General features: G+C 43.9%; 1 protein-coding gene across 6 annotated transcripts in view; it reads left to right on the top strand.

The window, feature by feature from the left end:
- The window catches only part of FAM13A (family with sequence similarity 13 member A), a 325,535-nt gene that overhangs the window by 28,282 nt on the left and 279,122 nt on the right, over positions 1 to 18,131 (top strand). For 5 of the 6 annotated variants that reach the window (XM_047799215.1, XM_047799220.1, XM_047799218.1 and 2 more), the window contains exons 2-3: positions 10,069 to 10,258; positions 17,702 to 17,911. In XM_047799215.1, the coding sequence (XP_047655171.1) occupies positions 10,069 to 10,258; positions 17,702 to 17,911 (400 nt within the window). The remainder of the gene's footprint in view (positions 1 to 10,068; positions 10,259 to 17,701; positions 17,912 to 18,131) is intronic. The other variant, XM_047799221.1, reaches the window with a different exon arrangement.

The raw sequence follows: 18,131 nt of genomic DNA on the forward strand, positions 1-18,131 counted from the left end.
GATTTCGGCCAGTCTCCATTTCACATCCTCCTACTGGCTGACGATCTCGTCCCTAAATTTGTGTGTTTCTGCCTGGTGGTGTCCTTTCATCATTGTGATCGAGTGATTAACTTTAGTAAAAATGGTGGTAAAACATATGTAACACAGCACTTACCATTTTAACTGTTTTTAGGTTGACAATTCAGTGGCATTTGTACATTCACAGTATTGCGTGACTGTTATTGCGTCATGCATCTCCAGAACGTTTTCCTCGTCCCCAACTCTGTACCCACCAAACGTACTAACCCTCCACTCCCCGTCCCTCTCCCCCTGGGTCCCTGAAACCATTTGTTCTGCTTTCTGTCTCTATGAATTTGCCTGTTCTAGGTACTACATATAAACAGAATCCTACCATTTTGGGTTTTGCGTGTGTGTGTCTGGCTTATTTTATGTAGTATAATATTTTTAAGGTTCCTCTATATTATGTATGTTACGAGAATTTCATTTCTTTATGAGACTGAATAATAGTCCATTGCATGTGTATGTATATAATACATAATAATATGTAATAATATATTCCATCGTGTGTGTGTATATGTGTGTGTGTGTACATTACATTTTGTTTATTCACTTATTGATGTTTCTCCTTTCTGACTGTTAGGAATAATGCTGCTGTGAACACTGATGTACTAGTATCTGTTTGAGTTCCTGATTTTAGGGTATATACTCAGAAGTGTAACTGATGGATCGCAGGTAATTCTATGTGTAACTTTTGGAGGACCCACCTGTTTGCCATCGTGCTGTTATTTATCATTTCACGTCATCAGCAGCATGCACAAGGGTTCCAGTTGTTCCACATCCTGTCTAGCACTTGTTTTCTGATTTTTTTTTTTTTTTGATACTAGCTATCATGTGAGGTGTATCTAACTGGGGTTTGGATTTGCATATTCCTAGTGACGAGTGGCATTGAGCATCTTTGTGTGTGCTCATGAGCTATTTATGTCTTCTTTGAAGTGCCTCTTCAAGTCTTTTGCCCGTTTTTGAAATGGGTTTTACTGTTGTAGTTAGCATTCTGAAATATACTCTGGGTATTAAACATAAATCAGATATATGATTTGCAAGTACTTTTGCTTATTCTGTGGATTGTCTTTTCACTGTTTTCACTATAGTCTTTTGATGCACAAAAGCTTTTCGTTTTAATGAAACACAGTTTATCTTTGTCCATGTTGCCTGTGCTTTAAATGAAACACAGTTTATCTTTGTCCATGTTGCCTGTGCTTTTGATAGCATTTCCGTATTAACTTTTGCTGGTTATTTTTGTGAGGCTAGGTGACAGTTTTCATCTGTTTCCTGGCAACATTTTTCTGATGAATTATTTCAAGAAAGTCATGATGCTCTTTGCTACTTTTAAAAAAGTACTGTGTGTGTTTAGTTGGCTGGCTGTTTTCCTTTCTTTCTTACTCACATTTCATTAAAATGGACTTTGGCTGCATCAGCACCGAGAGGTTCCTGTGAGGTATAGTGATGAGAGGGCAAGGTCCTTTTCAACTTCACCAGTCCTGGGCCTCCCTCCTCTACTTCTACAAAGGAGTCATTTCTTCGGTGTGACCCTTCTGTTTGCCCATCCCTCCTTTGCCTCTCAGAAGCTAACCTGGGTCAGGAGAGCCTACTGCCTTTTCTCCAGAAACTTGCCCCCCCCCCCAGGTGCCACACCTTAAGCTTAACTATACCCAGATATGAACTGTGAAGGTAATCCTTTTATCTTTGCAAATATTATGCGGTTTTTTTGAGGCTGTGAAAATCCTGTTCTCCAACAACTTTTCTTTCTTTTTTTTTTTCTCCTGTCTTTTTGCCTTTTCTAGGGTGGCTCCCAGGGCATATAGGGGTTCCTAGGCTAGGGGTCAAATCGGAGCTGCAGCCACTGGCCTACGCCAGAGCCACAGCAACGCAGGATCTGAGCTGCGTCTGCGACCTACACCAACAGCTCACAGCAACGCTGGATCCTTAACCCACTGAGCAAGGCCAGGGATTGAACCCGCAACCTCATGGTTCCTAGTCAGATTCGTTAACCACTGCGCCACGACGGGAACTCCTCCAAAAACTTTTCACCTGATGTTTTCGCATCCACTGACAATCTTTGACAAAATTATTGGTTAAATGATATGCGGAAAGTGGTGATTTTCTATTTCTGTTATTCCTTCTGTAGTTGCAGCATGTTCTGTAAAGGAGACTTTTGTAACTTATTCATGCCTCTTAGTATCACTGTGGATTCAGGGATTTTTTTTTTTTTTTTTTGGTTTTTTTGCCATTTCTTCAGCCGCTCCCACGCATATGGAGGTTCCCAGGCTAGGGGTCTAATCAGAGCTGTAGCCGCCAGCCTACACCACTTCCACAGCAATGCGGGATCCGAGCCACGTCTGTGACCCACACCACAGCTCATGGCAACGCCAGATCCTTCACCCACGGAGCAAGGTCAGGGATCGAACCTGCAACCTCATGGTTCCTAGTCGGATTCGTTAACCACTGCACCACAACGGGAACTCCTGGATTCAGGGGGTTTTATTTACACAATGTGTCATTTACTTTTCTTACTTCCGCTGTGCCACAATGGAAACTCTATTCTACACCTTCTTGCTTAGATGGATTGGTCCTAGCCCCAGTTGCAAAGACTTTTAAGGTACCCGGCTTTGAATTTTACCAGCTGTGTAACCTGGTTGTCCTTCCAAGTACCTCACAATCATGCTGCTTAAATTCTTAGAGGATTTCCTTAAGGAAAAACAGGCTATGGAATTCAACAGCCTGAAATCGATTTTGTATTAAGTTCTGCAAATAGAGTGCTGCATGTAGTATCGTCCCCCTTGGGGCCTCATAGAACCTCTAACTTGAAAGGTCCTGGAAATAGTATAGTCTGTCATGGTTAAGAGTCTCCACATTAAGAGCTGGAGCACCTGGGGGTTATATTCTGGCTCTAAAACTTTCCTAAGCCAGTTTCTTTTTCTTTGTGCCTTAGTTTTCTTATCCAAATGGGAATAGTAAGCATTCCTCCCGGTAAGTTTGCTTTGAAATTTACAGGTGTTAATGTTAAAAGCACTTAGAGTAGAGTCTGGCACAAAAGCAATGCCCAATAAATGTTAGCTGTTATGAAAACTCAGGCTTCTGAACCTCATCCTATTTATTAGTTTGATGAAAGCCTTCTCTTAGTAGGTTCTAATGTCAGAAGTATTGATATTGCAAAACATATCTTTATTTTAAGGAGACCCAAAACATATAAATAATCTATTTTCCTCTGCCATAAGAATTAAAATTTTGGGGGGTTTCTGCTATGGTGCAGTAGGTTTAGCATCCAATTGCGGTGGCTTGGGTCCCTGCCGAGGTGCAGGTTCAATCCCCAGCCAGGCGCAGTGGATTAAAGGCTCTGGTGTTGCCATGGCTACGGCATAGGTCTCAGCTGTGGCTTGAATTCTGTCCTTTGCCTGGGAATTTTCACGCGCTGTGAGCGCAGCCATTAAAAAAAAAAAAAAAAAGTGAAAATTTTATTTTATCTTTAGCGAGTGGACAGGACTTGCTGGCATATGCATTTTGATTCCCGTCGCTTCCTTTTTGGAGACAGCATTAGTCACTCAGATGGTTCTGGTGACTCGTGGCCATACTACATCCTTGATGGGACCAGGAGCACATTACGGGTCTCTTCTGTAAAACAGAGCTCACAAAAGTATTCTCCTTCCTAGTGTTTATTAGGATTTAACAAGTAAAGACATCAAAGGTATTTAAGCCATGCCCAGTACAGTCAGTCAACACTCTGTCAAAGTTAACTGTCCTTATTATTCTGATTTTTCTCTTGTTATCTAAAACCCTGGATCTCTGTTTGTTCCGATTATCCCTCCCTTTTTTTTTCTCGGAGTGCTTTTATCAATCAGAGGTGAGTGTGTGTATCTGTGTGAGTGTGTGTGTTGCTACAGAACAGGAATGGGTTCTGGCTAACTTCAGCCCAAAGAAACTACTGGAAAGTCATGGAATGGCACGCCATGTAGAAGGAAGAGCTGAAGGACCAGTGTCAGAAAGGACAGCTCAAGGATTCTAGCAGCTCCAGTGATGCAGGCGGCAGGCGGCGAGAGTTCGTGTAATGGTTCGTTAATCTAACCATCCTGTGAGAGCACTACCTGGAATAAATTAGCTCCAACCATTTTTCTGTCCTTGTGACAGTCCACTCGAGCTTCAGTGGCCTGGAGGAACAGGTGACTGGTTGACCTGGTAGGGCACCCAAGCCCAGCCTTTGCTGAAGGCTGGCCAGTGGCTGTAAGTGCTGTCCATCAAAGCTGTTCACCAGCGACAGTGCGGTCATTCCCCCAAAGGCAGTCAGGATTTGTCACTAGAAAAAAGAGGGGCGTTCCCATTGTGTGGTGCAGCAGAAGTGAATGCAAATCCATGAGGCTGCAGGTTCCATCCTTGGCCTCACTCAGCGGGTTAAATATCCAGTGTTGCTCTTAGTTGCAGGATAGTCTGCAGATGTGGCTCGGATCCTGCATTGCTGTGGCTGTGCTGTAGGCCAGCACCTGCCACTCAGATTCGACCCCTAGCCTAGGAACCTCCATAGGCCTCAAGTGTGGCCCTAAAAAGCAAAAAAAAAAAAAGAACTAAAGACTAGGTGGCCTCACACAAATACTTCTGGAGTTCCCGTCGTGGCGCAGTGGTTAACAAATCCGACTAGGAACCATGAGGTCATGGGTTCCATCCCTGGCCTCTCTCAGTGGGTTAGGGATCTACCCGGTGTTGCCGTGAGCTGGGGTGTAGGTCACAGACGTTGCTCGGATCCCGCATTGCTGTGGCTGTGGTGTAGGCCGGTGGCTACAGCTCCGATTCGACCCCTAGCCTGGGAATCTCCACATGCCGTGGAAGCGGCCCAGGGAAATAGCAAAAAGACAAAAAACAACAACAACAACAACAACAAAAAAAACCAAAAAAACAAATACTTCTGTTCTGGTCCGTGCATTTTGTGAGCTATATAAAGTGTGTTTTTAATCATAAATAAAAGTGTAGAAAAACAAGGTCACCAGCATTTAATTATAAAAATGAGGAGTTCTCGTCGTGGCTCAGTGGTTAACGAATCTGACTAGGATCCATGAGGTCATGGGTTCCATCCCTGGCCTCTCTCAGTGGGTTAGGGATCCGGTGTTGCCGTGAGCTGGGGTGTAGGTCACAGATGCGGCTCAGATCCCGTGTTGCTGTTACTGTGCCAGCTGCAGGCTGGCAGCTGCAGCTCCGATTTGACCCCTAGCCTGGGAACCTCCATATGCTGTGGGTATGGCCCTAAAAAGGAAAAGAAAAATGAACATTGGTAGAAAATGAGGGTGACGTGAGCTTTAGTCTTTGCCCTTTCTCACTGAGTTCACCAAAGGTTTTTGGGTCCTGGTTTCTTTATTCTTTAGGGGATGTTATAAGCACTCAGTGACCCCACAGATTTTTCTAGCAGTAAAACCTAAAGTTTCCTTCCTTGTCTCTGTTCTTTTTTTTAATGTGGGAGCCTATACTGCTTTTACACACACACACACACGCCAGTTTTCCAGTTCAAGTGATGTATGGGAATGAAATAAAAGTTTAAATAGTTAAGTTCGACACACAACATCTCCTTTAGTAACTTTTTTTTTTTTTTTTTTGCGCCATTTCTTGGGCCGTTCCTGCAGCATATGGAGGTTCCCAGGCTAGGGGTCCAATCGGAGCTGTAGCCACCAGCCTACACCAGGGCCGCAGCAACACGGAATCTGAGCCACATCTGTGACCTACACCCCAGCTCACGGCAACACCAGATCCTCAATCCACTGAGTGAGGGCAGGTATTGAACCCACAACCTCATGGTTCCTAGTCGGGTTCATTAACCACTGCGCCACGATGGGAACTCCCTCCTGTAGTAACTTTTTAGCTTAAATCAAGAAAGGTCAACTGCGTGTTTGAAGCTGAAATTCCACAGATATTGACATTGATAAAGAGATAGTGCTCTAATCATTGTACAAAAGTAGAAAGTAATTTTAGTTTAAATGGACTTAATTATAAATAGATTTCTATTTCCTTAGTTATTTCCTTTTTCTGTGATTAGGGAACTCTAGAATATTTTTTATTACTTAGCAGAAAGCATATTTTACCTCTGTTCTAAACCTGTCAGTGAAGAATTGATTTGGATGTCTCTGAAAATGTAGCCGTTTTGTTTCATTGTGGTTGTTTTTAAGCAATATTTACTTCTTAAAAAGTGCTCGCCTAAATTAGATTACCAATTAAAAACAATAATCAGATGTTCCTTTATTGCTATGATTACACATCAACTTGCTACGTTATATAGCTCTTGACTGAGTAAACAGTTTAATTTTCAATCAGTTCTTTGGGAGGTTAATTACCTCTCATCCTTGAAAATATTGAACCATGATGCCAAGATTGCTTATTTACACAGTCTACTAACATGAGACACAACATATTGACTATACTAATTAAAAGACAGAATAAAGACTAGAGCTCTTAGCAGAAAGAACTTTCATTTACCTTTTAAACTCACATATAGGCAGGATTTCAAAGAAAACCTTGAATTTCTAATAAAAACTTGGAAAATTTGGATACTAAAGTGCAAAATGATTTTACCTTTTAAAAGTCATAGCTTTATTTTAAGGGATTGAGATACACGGAGAATAATTAGGTCATCAGACCCCAGCCATGGTGCCTTCTTAAACATCAGTCTGTAGTCCACACACACATTTGAGTATAGGAGTGGTTAAGCATCTCTCAATTTTTTTTTTTTTTTTGAAGAAGAAATCAGTATAATTTCCTGGAAGAAGGATGATGATGAGGATAGCAACGAATACTTGGGAATGTCAGACATTCTTATTCTTGCATGTCTATGAGCTTCTTTCAGCCTTGTAATACTCCTATGAGATAGGAACTCCTGGTATCCCCATTTCATAGATGGGAAAACTGAGGCGTACAGAGTGTAAGTGACTTGTCCAAGGTCAATAGCTAATAAGATCAGAATGGGATTCAAAACAAGGAGTCTGGTTCCATAGTGTATGCTCTAAACCGCAATGCTGAATTGTGTCTATAAGAAAATAAAAGATAGGAGTTCCCGTCGTGGCGCAGCGGTTAACGAATCCGACTAGGAACCATGAGGTTGCGGGTTCGGTCCCTGCCCTTGCTCAGTGGGTTAACGATCCGGCGTTGCCGTGAGCTGTGGTGTAGGTTGCAGACGCGGCTCGGATCCCGCGTTGCTGTGGCTCTGGCGTAGGCCGGTGGCCACAGCTCCGATTCAACCCCTAGCCTGGGAACCTCCATATGCCGCGGGAGCGGCCCAAGAAATAGCAACAACAACAACAAAAAAGACAAAAGACAAAAAAAAAAGAAAATAAAAGATAAAATCGGAATGATTTAACCTTATACTGTCAGCTGTTTCTAATGCTCCATTTGAGACCATTTTCAAAGTTTCATTACTATAGCTACTTTTTGGCTGCTCACTTCCCAGGTAGACCTGGTTGACTGAAATGTCCCATGTGTTCATTTGAAGGAGAGTGATAGGTTTTTACACTTGCACACACAACACACCACAACAATAGCTGTTACCAAATTTGACTTAGTAACTTCCTTGGTAACAGCGATGATAGTTCTTGCCCAGACTGCGCTGTTATAGCTAAAGCCTTGTCTTATTTATAATATGAATGGATATTAAATCTATGGTGTAACTTTACATTTGCTGGATTTTTCACTAGGGGAATCTGACTTTCAAATGTGACCTATACAAAGATGCAAACGTGTTTATGAAGTTTGGTCTGATTCTGTAGATTATAAGATTCAAAGTCAACAAACTACAGGGGCTCTTCTAAAAATCACAGTGGTAGGAGTTCCTGCTGTGGTAAGGGGTTAAGAATCCGACTGCAGTGGCTCAGGTTGACGAAGACGCAAGGGTTCAGTCCCCAGCCTGGTGCAGTGGGATAAAGATACACTGTTACTGAAGCTGTGGTGCAGTTCACAGCTGCAGCTTGGATTCAGTCCCTGGCCTGGCAATTTTCATATGCCACGGGTGTGGCCGTAAAATATATTTGTCTAATCTTTGTGTAATTGTTATGTGTCACATATAGTATTTACCATAGTTTATTACTAAAATTATACACAACCCACTTGATTTATTTATTTCTTTTGTCTTTTGGGGGCCACACCTGTGGCATATGGAGGTTCCCAAGCTAGGGGTCAAATTAGAGCTGCAGCTGCCGGCCTACACCACAGCCACAGCAATGTCAGGTCTGAGCTCATGGCACAGCTCATGGCAACTCTGGATCCTTAACCCACTGAGCGAGGCCAAGGATCGAACCCACAACCTCATGGTTCCTAGTCGGATTCGTTTCCTCTGCGCCACAAGGGGAACTCTGACACAAATCACTTTAATATAAATTTAAATTAAGGAGGGGATTGTGGACTTAGAGTAGGATGAAACTGTCTCTGACCAGTTCCATGATTTTTACCAAATTACTTCTTAACTCTTTGATCTTTGTTTCCTTAACTCTCCAATGGAAACGATGTTTACTTCTAGTAACAGCGATATGTGTCTACACTGAGAATACTGACACTGTTAGTTGCTGCATTTATTCTCAAAAAGCGAACGTTTCCCCCAGTCAGCTTCCTCTGTCCCCAAATAAAACGGTTTGCATTTTGCCATCTTTCCAGTGTTTAGCCTTACAGATACAGACATTTATATAAAACTCATGTTTTTGTTCTTCTGTTTTTTGTTTTTTTCTTTTTCTTTTAGGACGGCACCTGCAGCATATGGAAGTTCCCAGGCTAGGGGTCGAATCAGAGTTGCAGCTGCCAGCCTGTACCACAGCTACAGCAACACCAGATCCAAGTTGTGTCTGTGACCTACACTGTAGGTAATGGCTGGATCCTTAACCCACTGAGTGAGGCCAGGGATCGAACCTATGGCATCATGAATACTAGTCAGGTTCTTAACTCGCTGAGCCACAATAGGAACTCCAGGACACATGCTTTAAGAAAAAAAAAAAATCCCTCATTTAGTTAATTAAACTATATTAAAATTTATCTTTTAAAAGCACATCCTTGGGGGAAATTTTTCTATTAAAAGGAAGAAACTACATCCAAATTTGTATGTAGTTTTCACTGTGGTGATGCCTCAGATTGACTGAATGTAGGTTGCATTTTTAAATTTAATATATGTCCAGTCTTGTTGAAATTTTTTAAGTTGTGATTACCTGAAACATTGCTGTTTCAGAGATTATGGCATTCTGAACATCAGTGAGAATTGATTTTAGGAGTTTCCGTCGTGGCTCAGTGGTTAACGAATCCGACTAGGAACCATGAGGTTGTGGGTTCGATCCCTGGCCTTGCTCAGTGGCTTAAGGATCCGGCGTTGCCGTGAGCTGTGGTGTAGGTCGCAGACGGGGCTCAAATCCAGCGTTGCCGTGGCTGTGATATAGACCGGCAGCAACAGCCCTGATTAGACCCCTAGCCTGGGAACCTCCATATGCTGCGGGAGGAGCCCTGGAAAAGACCAAAAAAAAAAAAATTGATTTTATGTGCCAAAGTATTATTGAGATATTCAGATATGATCAATCAAATCAGAGAAATAAATGTTCATTCTACACATACATATTTTTCGAATCCTTCAAGTTAAAGCCACCCTCAAATGACCTCTAGATCAATTTTTCCCTTTAGGAAGATCTTACTGTTTCAGGATCTGCATGGAGTTTCGATATTCTCATTAATGTTTGATTTCCCATTAACCGGGTCCTCAGGAGTCACACCCCTGGTTACTGTAGTCACAGAGCTTAGCTACTGCAGTGTACTGCTCCCTCGCTTAGCTACGGTCAAGTTGTGGCTTGAGGTTTCTCTTTATTTTTCCCTCCTTGAAGTGTTATCTCCGGGTGCGCCCTTCCCAACGCTGGGCACCAAGGGAGAGGTGGCAGGGATTTAGATTGGAGTTGAGGGGAAGACGCCTGCTCGCCAGCCTCCACACGCTCACCCCTTCATTCAGGTGGTTCTGCTGTAACCATGCAACCTCCCGTGGTAAAAGTGACTGACTGCTCTCTTCTCTTGCGCTATTTTAAGCAAAGCAAAGCAACGGTTCGGCTGAAAGAAGACATGAAGAAGATAGTAGCAGCGCCACTCACCGAGCCGAGGCATTCCGCCTATCAAAAGCTCTTTGGAGTCAGCCTGCAGGAGCTCCACCAGCAGGGTCTCACCGAGAACGGCGTTCCAGCCATAGTGAGGCGCCTAGTGGAATACCTGACCACGCACGGTAGGTCCAGTCGTGTTTTAATCCTGCTGTTTTGGCAGAAGGTTTTGATGTGAATGACTTCATAGCGTATTATTAGACTCTTCCCTGAAACCCCTTAATCAGAATATCAAATTATGGCGCAGTATGCTTTCCCCATGTAAGAAGACACGAAAGAGCCTAGGACTGCTTCACGTGATTTTGAAAATGTGAATTCAGCGCACCATGGAGCAGTCACTTTAATCATGAAGGTTTCTGGTTTGGAATCCTTCCTGGTTTTGAAAGTGCTAAAATGCACTGTTCTGATTTGTTTGTTTGTTTTCTTTTTAGGGCCACACCAGTAGCACACGGAAGTTCTCAGGCTCAGGAGTAGCGTTGGAGCTGCAGTGGCAGGCCTCTGCCACAGCCACGGCAATGCCAGATCCCAGCCTTAGCTGCGACCAGTGCTGCAGCTGGAAGCAATGCCTGGTCCTTAACCTACGGAGCGCGGCCAGCTATTGAACCTGCACCCTCATGAACATGAGTCGGGTTCCTAACCCACTGAGCCACAACGGGAACTCCACGTTGTTCTAATATTAATTGTGAGTTCTCTTGGCTCATTAAATTCCCACTGACGGTCCATCATTTTTAATGTAAGAATACTTTTCAAGTATCTCTTATAGCTTGAGGTCAGGCATGGACTTGCTGAATGCCGAAAAAAGTATGGTAGATAAACCTTCTATGGTGTGTGTGGTAGGGGGACGGGAGATCATTTACTTTTGAATTAGTAAGATTAGTTGTGCAAAATAATTGCAGAGGGCCATAGTACACTGCATGATAAAAAGATAAATGATACCTCTCTCAGTCACTGAGAGCTAGCTATGTTCTATAGCTTTTTTGTGATTTTCCTTATAATAGGACTTTAAAACCTGGATAATTTGGGAGAATGATGCTTCCCAAGCTAGGGCAGGATGGTGGGAGAATGTCAGACTATCTAGGATATACCCAGGTGTTTCTGTTGTGGCTCAGCAGGTGAAGGACCCAACATGGTCTTCGTGAGTTTGTGAGTTCGGTCCTTGGCGTTGCTCAGCGGCTTAAGGATCTGGCATTGCTGCAGACTGCAGTGTAAGTTGCAGATGCAGCTCGGATCCCGTGTTGGCCATGGCTGTGGCATAGACTGGCCAGCTGCAGCTCCAATTTGATCCTTAGCCGGGGAACTTCCACATGCCTCAAGGGAAGCTGTTGAAAAAAAATATATGTATATATATAAAATATGTTTTATTAATATATATATATATATATCAAGCTTTAAGAGATTTGGGAAGGAGATATTTTGAGGGAAGAGCTTGGAATTTTCATTTTCTGTGCCGAAACAACACTTTATACTAAGATAAGGCTCATTGCAGAGTAGAAGGTCAATTTTGTGGGCCGTTTTAAAGGTAAAACTTGAGACTCGGAAGGAATTCCATACTTTGTGTGGTTTGTTTCTTCCTGTGATTCTGAGTCCATCTCCCAGCCCCACCCCAGGAGAGGGCTGTGCTGGGAATTCCTGGGGAGCGTGGCTCCCCCTCCCTCTGTGGGAATGTGTATCTGCTTTGAGAACAGGGACTCTGTGGCAGATGGGTCAGAGTTCAGAAGGTTGTCAGGTGGTTTGTGGTCAGTCAGAAACAGCTCCTGGCCCGGGTTGCCTGCTGTGTAGACGACAAAATCATATTTTGTCCTGAAAACTGAAGAGCCACCTATGCATTCTTCACCCCGTAGGCGTTATCTCCTTGTGTTCTGGAGCGAGATTGCTGCAGGAGGGCGAGGCTTCTTAGAGAACAGCCCTGGGTTTGCTCAAGTACTTGAAGCAGGTCAAACACAAAGGTGTTACGTGCAGCGTGGCAGGAAGACGGGCCCCTGGCCTGCAGAATGCTAAGGCCGGGTGTCTCTGAGTTTGAGCTTTGACGGGACTGGTTTACACACTCAGCCTGGAGTAAAACACTCAGCCTGCCGATTTAGATACAGACGGATCTCTCGATAACCCAGTTCACATCCTAAACAGAGTTGTGCAGTATCCCTCATTTGGATGCTGAAGTGTGACAACCTGCAAAAATACTTGGATTTTGGCCTTCTTGGTGTTCTGACCTTTTTTACCTGACTAGGATTGAATGATAGCCATTTGAGGTTATCTCTCATGTAAAATCATTTTCATTTTTAATTTAAAAAAAAAATACTGAGTAATGACCATATGTATATGGTTCAGAATTCAGGAGGGTGTATAATGAAAAGTCTCTCCCTCCAAACCCTGTCCTCTGACCATTCCTCTCTCCTCCCAGAAACAATACTGTTTTGCTAGCTTCTGATGTGTTCTTATAAAGCTATTTAAATGCGTAAGCATATATGTGTATTTTCTTTTTCCTTTTTTTTTTTGTCTTTCTAGGGCCACACCTGTGGCATATGGAGGTTCCGAGGCTAGGGGTCGAATCAGAGCTGTAGCGGCTGGCCAACGCCAGAGCCACAGCAGCATGAGATCTGAGTCATGTCTGTGACCTACGCCACAGCTCATGGCAGCACCGGATCCTTAACCCACTGAGGGAGGCCAGGTATCGAACCCGAGTTCTCATGGGTACTAGTCGGGTTCATTAACTGCTGAGCCATGACAGGAACTCCTCATTTTTCCTTCTAACATAGCTCCTTTATAGCATGCTATGCATACTGTTTATGAATCCTATTTTAAAAAATCATTCAGCAGTATATTTTGGAGGCTGTTCCATTTTGCATAAAGAGCTTTCCTCATTTAATTCTCCCCCCACACACACGCTCTTTCACCATAGATATGTTTGTATCACTGCTTTAAGTATCAGATCATAATAACGTCAAATCATTCCTAGTCTTTTGATGTCTACAAACAATGATTCAGTGCCTAACCTTTAACGTGTCATTTTAAGCACTGTGATGTGTCTACAGACTAACCTTCTAGAAAGGGACTGCTGGGTAAAAAGATACATGCACTTTATAATCAACCCAAGTGGTTGAATTGGTTTATATTCACACCAGCAATGTTTGAAAATCTAGGGAAAATTTAGCGATTGCTTTTCTTCTGCCTCTCCTTAGCATAGCTTTAGTTAATAAACCCAAGAGCCCTATCTGAGTTTGAAGAGTGGTCATGAAGTTTGAGGGCAAGATACTTCAATTAGTTTAATTTAACTGTTTCAGTCAACAAGCATTTATTGTGCACCTATAATGCAGTCAGGTTTCTCTGTCAGGAATGGGGCAGAAGCCTGATTGGTTGTATAATTAACTGTATGTAGATATTGTGGTTATACTTTGTCATTTAATGTAAATGTAGTTATATAACAACTTGACATAAGGGAAACCTTTTGTTAAAAAGGAACTTTAGGACAGCAACCTTTTTATAAAAGTGATATTAAAGCCTTTTAAGTGGATTTCGTGGACTTTTTTCTTTTGGAAAAGCAAAAAAATATGCATGTATTTTTTCATTCAAAGGAAAATCTTGTAATTTAGGGCAGCCTATCATCTTTATACTGTTGTAAATTACCTAATCTTGCTGACCACGTTCCTGGACTCCTACTTGAGCAGAAAGACACTGTGGGATATTTACACGGTGTAGGATTCGCCCCTGGCCACCAGATGTCAGAAGATACTTACAGATTCTCATGCAGGTCTCCGCGCCAGTGTGCCGGGAGGGCAAGTCTGACTTCTGGCGTAGTTTCTGCTGATGTATTCACGTTCACTCATGGATTCATCAAATTTTGAAGTAAATAATTCAGTTGTGCATAAAAGTAGCGGCGAATGTTAGAGTTTTTTTTTTTTTTTTTTTTTGGCATGGCTGAACTATTCAGTTGCCATTTCACGGTAATTCACCTGTATCTCAGCAAATCACATATAACAGAATCTCAGTATATGAGAGTAACTCCATAAAGCCTTTAACTACTTCCTCCCTCTCAACTTACTTACTTCCCAAAAGTTTAGAGTAGGAAAGTTTAGAGATTTTATAGTCTGGTAACTCTCCTTTGGGTCTTGTATACATTATAAGTTCATAAGGCACTTTTAAAAACTGTATGGATTCTTTTTCCCGGAGTGTAATATAGCCACGTCCAGGGGTAAACATTTCCTGATTGGAAATCGGTCCGTATCCTAGGGGGTGCTTGGGTGAGAGGTGTTTCCGAGGGAAGAGAGGCGTGCCAGTAAATAGAGCAGGGGCAGGAAAAAAAAATGGTTGAGAAGCGTTGAGTTTGATGACTTCTATTTAGAGCTTCTCTTTGAGGTCCTGTGGGATCAGGAACTTTCAAAGCCAATTCTCGGAGCTGGGTAGTTATTTTTGGATAACCGAACATATATTTATTTGAGGGAAGGGTCACACAACCTTGTTGGAAGAGGGAACCTCAGGTCAAAGCTAGAAAAACACAGTGAAATCAGATCCAGGGACATTTGCTGGGCCAAAAACAGGCTCAGAAGCTGGGTAGGTATAATAGGACTATGATATAAAATTCTAAATTTTCAGAATTTGGGCCTTGACCAGGAATGGGATTATCTTTTATTGGGTGCTGTCTGCTGGATGCCCGTCTGTGCTTCTGAAGTTTCAGATGAAGCTTTGTAGAGCAGTGGAAGTAGACCTTGAGGCTTTAAAAATGACTAAGCTAAAGTCTCCCAATAGTAACTGATATTCTGCGGTATTAAAGGAATGGCATCAAATTAGTTATCTGTTGCTGCAAAACAGATGATCCCCATACATAGGAGATGAAAACCGTGGTTTTAGTCTCACAGCTTCTGTGGGCGAGGAATCTGGGCACAGCTTAGTCTTCCGTTTTAGGGTCTCATTTAAGGCTGCAGTCATACCAGGATCTGATTGGGAATAGTTTCACTTCCAGGCTCCTTCACGTGGTTGTTGGAAGGATTCAGTTCTCTGTGGGCTGTTGACCCAGGGGTCTCAGTTAATTCACTGGCTGCTGTCCAGAAACCACCCTCAGTTTCTTGCCAGTTGGCCCTTTTTTATCAGGCAGCTCACAAAATAGCAGCTGATTCATCAGGGCCAGCAAGCAAAAAGAACCAGAGACAGGAAGAGAACCTAAGCGAGAAAAGTGGACATCAATCTTCCATAACCTTATCTCAAAAGTGACATTAGGACCTAATTACATCACTTTGCTATATCCTTTTGATTAGAAGCCCATCACGAGGTCCAGCCCAGCTCAGGTGGGCGAGGGGATTACACATAGGTGTGGATCCTGAGAGGCGGGGGTCCTTGGGGCCAGTTGGGGAGCTGCCTAGCATATGTGCTGACTGGTGCTTCTTCTGATTACATGGTGCCCTGGCCATGATTGGAGCTGCAGCTGAGGCTTATGCTTCAGCGGTGGCAACACTGGATCCCAGCAGTATCCGTGACCTGTGCCATAGCTTGTGGCAATGCCAGATCCTTAACCCACTGAGCCAGGCCAGGGATTGAACTCACATCCTCACAGAGACAATATCCGGTTTTTAACCTGTTGAGCCACAATAGAAATCCCTGGTTAATTTTTTTTTTCCTTTTTCTTTAGGGCGGCACCTGTGGCATATGAAGGTTCCCGGGCTTGGTGTGTCTAATCGGAGCTGCAGCTGCCTGCCTACACCACAGCCACAGCCACGTGGGATCTGAGCCGCGTCTGTGACCTACACCACAGCTCACGGCAGTGCCAGATCCTTAACCCACTGAGCGAGGCCAGGGACCGAACCCGCAACCTCATGGATCCTAGTCGGGTTTGCGTCCACAGAGCCATGACGGGAACTTCTCCCTGGTAAAATGTTTTTAATGTCACCTCTGATTTGACACATTTTTGTCAAAATCGGAACTGAAATTCATGTCCATTTTTGATGCTCATACGGTTCTTCATAACCGAACAACGTGTGTATATGAGAAAACCTAATCATCTTATCAGTCAACAAACTCCATAAGGATCTGAATGATGTTTGAAGTTTTTTCTCAAAAAAAACCTCCCATCTGAATAATCCTCATAGGCTTCGGTGCTTTTGCCAGAATTCTCCAGTAGGCTCCCAGAAAGACAGAGGCAAGTCGAATCCGTGGGTGACTCTTTTCTTTGGTTGTTCCTTACACCTCAGCATCCCTCCGTGGTCTGGCTGACTTGCTGTCGCCTCGAACCCAGCGCACGGAGCTGGCAGTCATTATCCTCTCCCCGAACCCAGCTACCACCCTTCAGCCCACTTCCCCTTGGCCTTCACAGTGCTTTCTCCTGGAGTCTTGGTTTTCCAACCCTGAAGTTGCTTTTAACCCATTCTCTTCCGTACGTCCCTCTGTTCTAGATCATCTTTCTTCTCTCTGTTTCTCTCTTCTTCCCACCACAATCTCTGTCGTACTGCCTTCAAGTAGACTGTAGACCCCCTAAGGCACGCTCTGTGCCCTCTCCATTCTCTCCTGGCCGGCTAGGTCTCCCTTGAACTTCGATTATGTTGCGTCTCTCTTCCCCCCACACATGCACGGCTCCAACAATAACTCCTGATAAAGTCCTCACGCTGTACCTTGCTGTTCATGGCCCTACCCTCGGGATTTCTTCCGTGGTCTGGCCCCATCCCTGGGACCCAAACGCGCCACATTTTCATCGGCTTACCTTTCTTTCTGCTCTCCTGTCCCTGCTTCTCAGTTCATGTTTGTTTCTCTTGGTCAGGGATCGGTCAAGGTTTTGTGGGTCCTGATGCTTCCCTTGGGGTGGGGGCTCTCTTCAAGAAAAAGGACCCCAAATTAAGAGTACACAGCATTGGAAAAGGACCCCGATAAATGAGGGGCCCTGAAGCTGAAACTGCATTAGCGTCAGGGTCCATCCGCCCCAGCCCTTCCGTCTTGTCTGTGCTTCAGCCACAGATGATGCCGAGGAGCCAGAGTCTCCTCCATGAAGCCTCTTGTGTTCTCCCCAGGGACTGTTCACAAATAGTCAAGAATATTCCACAAGAATAGTCACAAATCAATCGGCTAAAGTCAGGGGTCTTGTCCTATGCTACTTTGTGGTCTCTGGGTCTTATACTTTGAATTTATTGATTACTGAAGACCTGTTCCTTGCTTATCAGATGATTCCAAAGGTAATCTCAGATAGTTAACAAGTGTCTTCCATACATGTCATTTTTTTTTTTTTTTAATAGTTGTTCCCAAAATGCGAAGCTGCTCTTGGAGCACGGGGTAAGTTATATACCGGAGAAGGTCATATGAATGAAATTTCTTCTTTGTCGGGTAGTATGTGTTCTGTGTTGATCTGTGTCTTAAGCATCTTTCTCGAGGTCAGCTTTTATAACACTCATCATCTTGTGCATCGATAGGTAGTAGGTGTGAAAGTCTATGAGGCTAAGAGAACATTTTGATACCATGTGAAAACCTTCCAGTGCTTGATCATTATTCGGAAAACTCCATCCTGAGACTCCGGTTATGTTACTGTTCTTTCGAGTGTGTACCTGTTTGTGAGAGACTCCTCTGTTCTTTTGTGGGTGCCGACGTCGCTGTTCCAGGACTCACGCAAGAAGGTCTTTTTCGGGTGAATGGCAACGTCAAGGTGGTGGAGCGGCTCCGGTGGCAGTTTGAGAGCGGGGCGCCCGTGGAGCTGGGGCCGGACGGGGACGTCAGCTCAGCCGCCAGCCTGTTAAAGCTCTTCCTGCGGGAGCTGCCTGAGCGTGTGATCACCTCTGCGCTGCATCCTCGCTTCATTCAGCTCTTCCAGGGTCAGTACACTGCGTCCCTCCAGGAACGAAAGCAGTTTTACTTTCGGCTACAACTATGCTATTAAACTTTAAATACTCAAGTTTTAAATATTAAAGTCAGGAGTTCCTGTCGTCGTGCTCAGTGGTTAACGAACCTGACTAGCATCCATGAAGACGAGGGTTCGATCCCAGGCCTTGCCCAGTGGGTTATGGATCTGGCGTTGCCGTGGGCTGCGGCGCG

The sequence above is a fragment of the Phacochoerus africanus genome, chromosome 10 (assembly GCF_016906955.1).
Source record: "Phacochoerus africanus isolate WHEZ1 chromosome 10, ROS_Pafr_v1, whole genome shotgun sequence".
In the NCBI taxonomy this organism is placed as follows: Eukaryota; Metazoa; Chordata; class Mammalia; order Artiodactyla; family Suidae; genus Phacochoerus; species Phacochoerus africanus.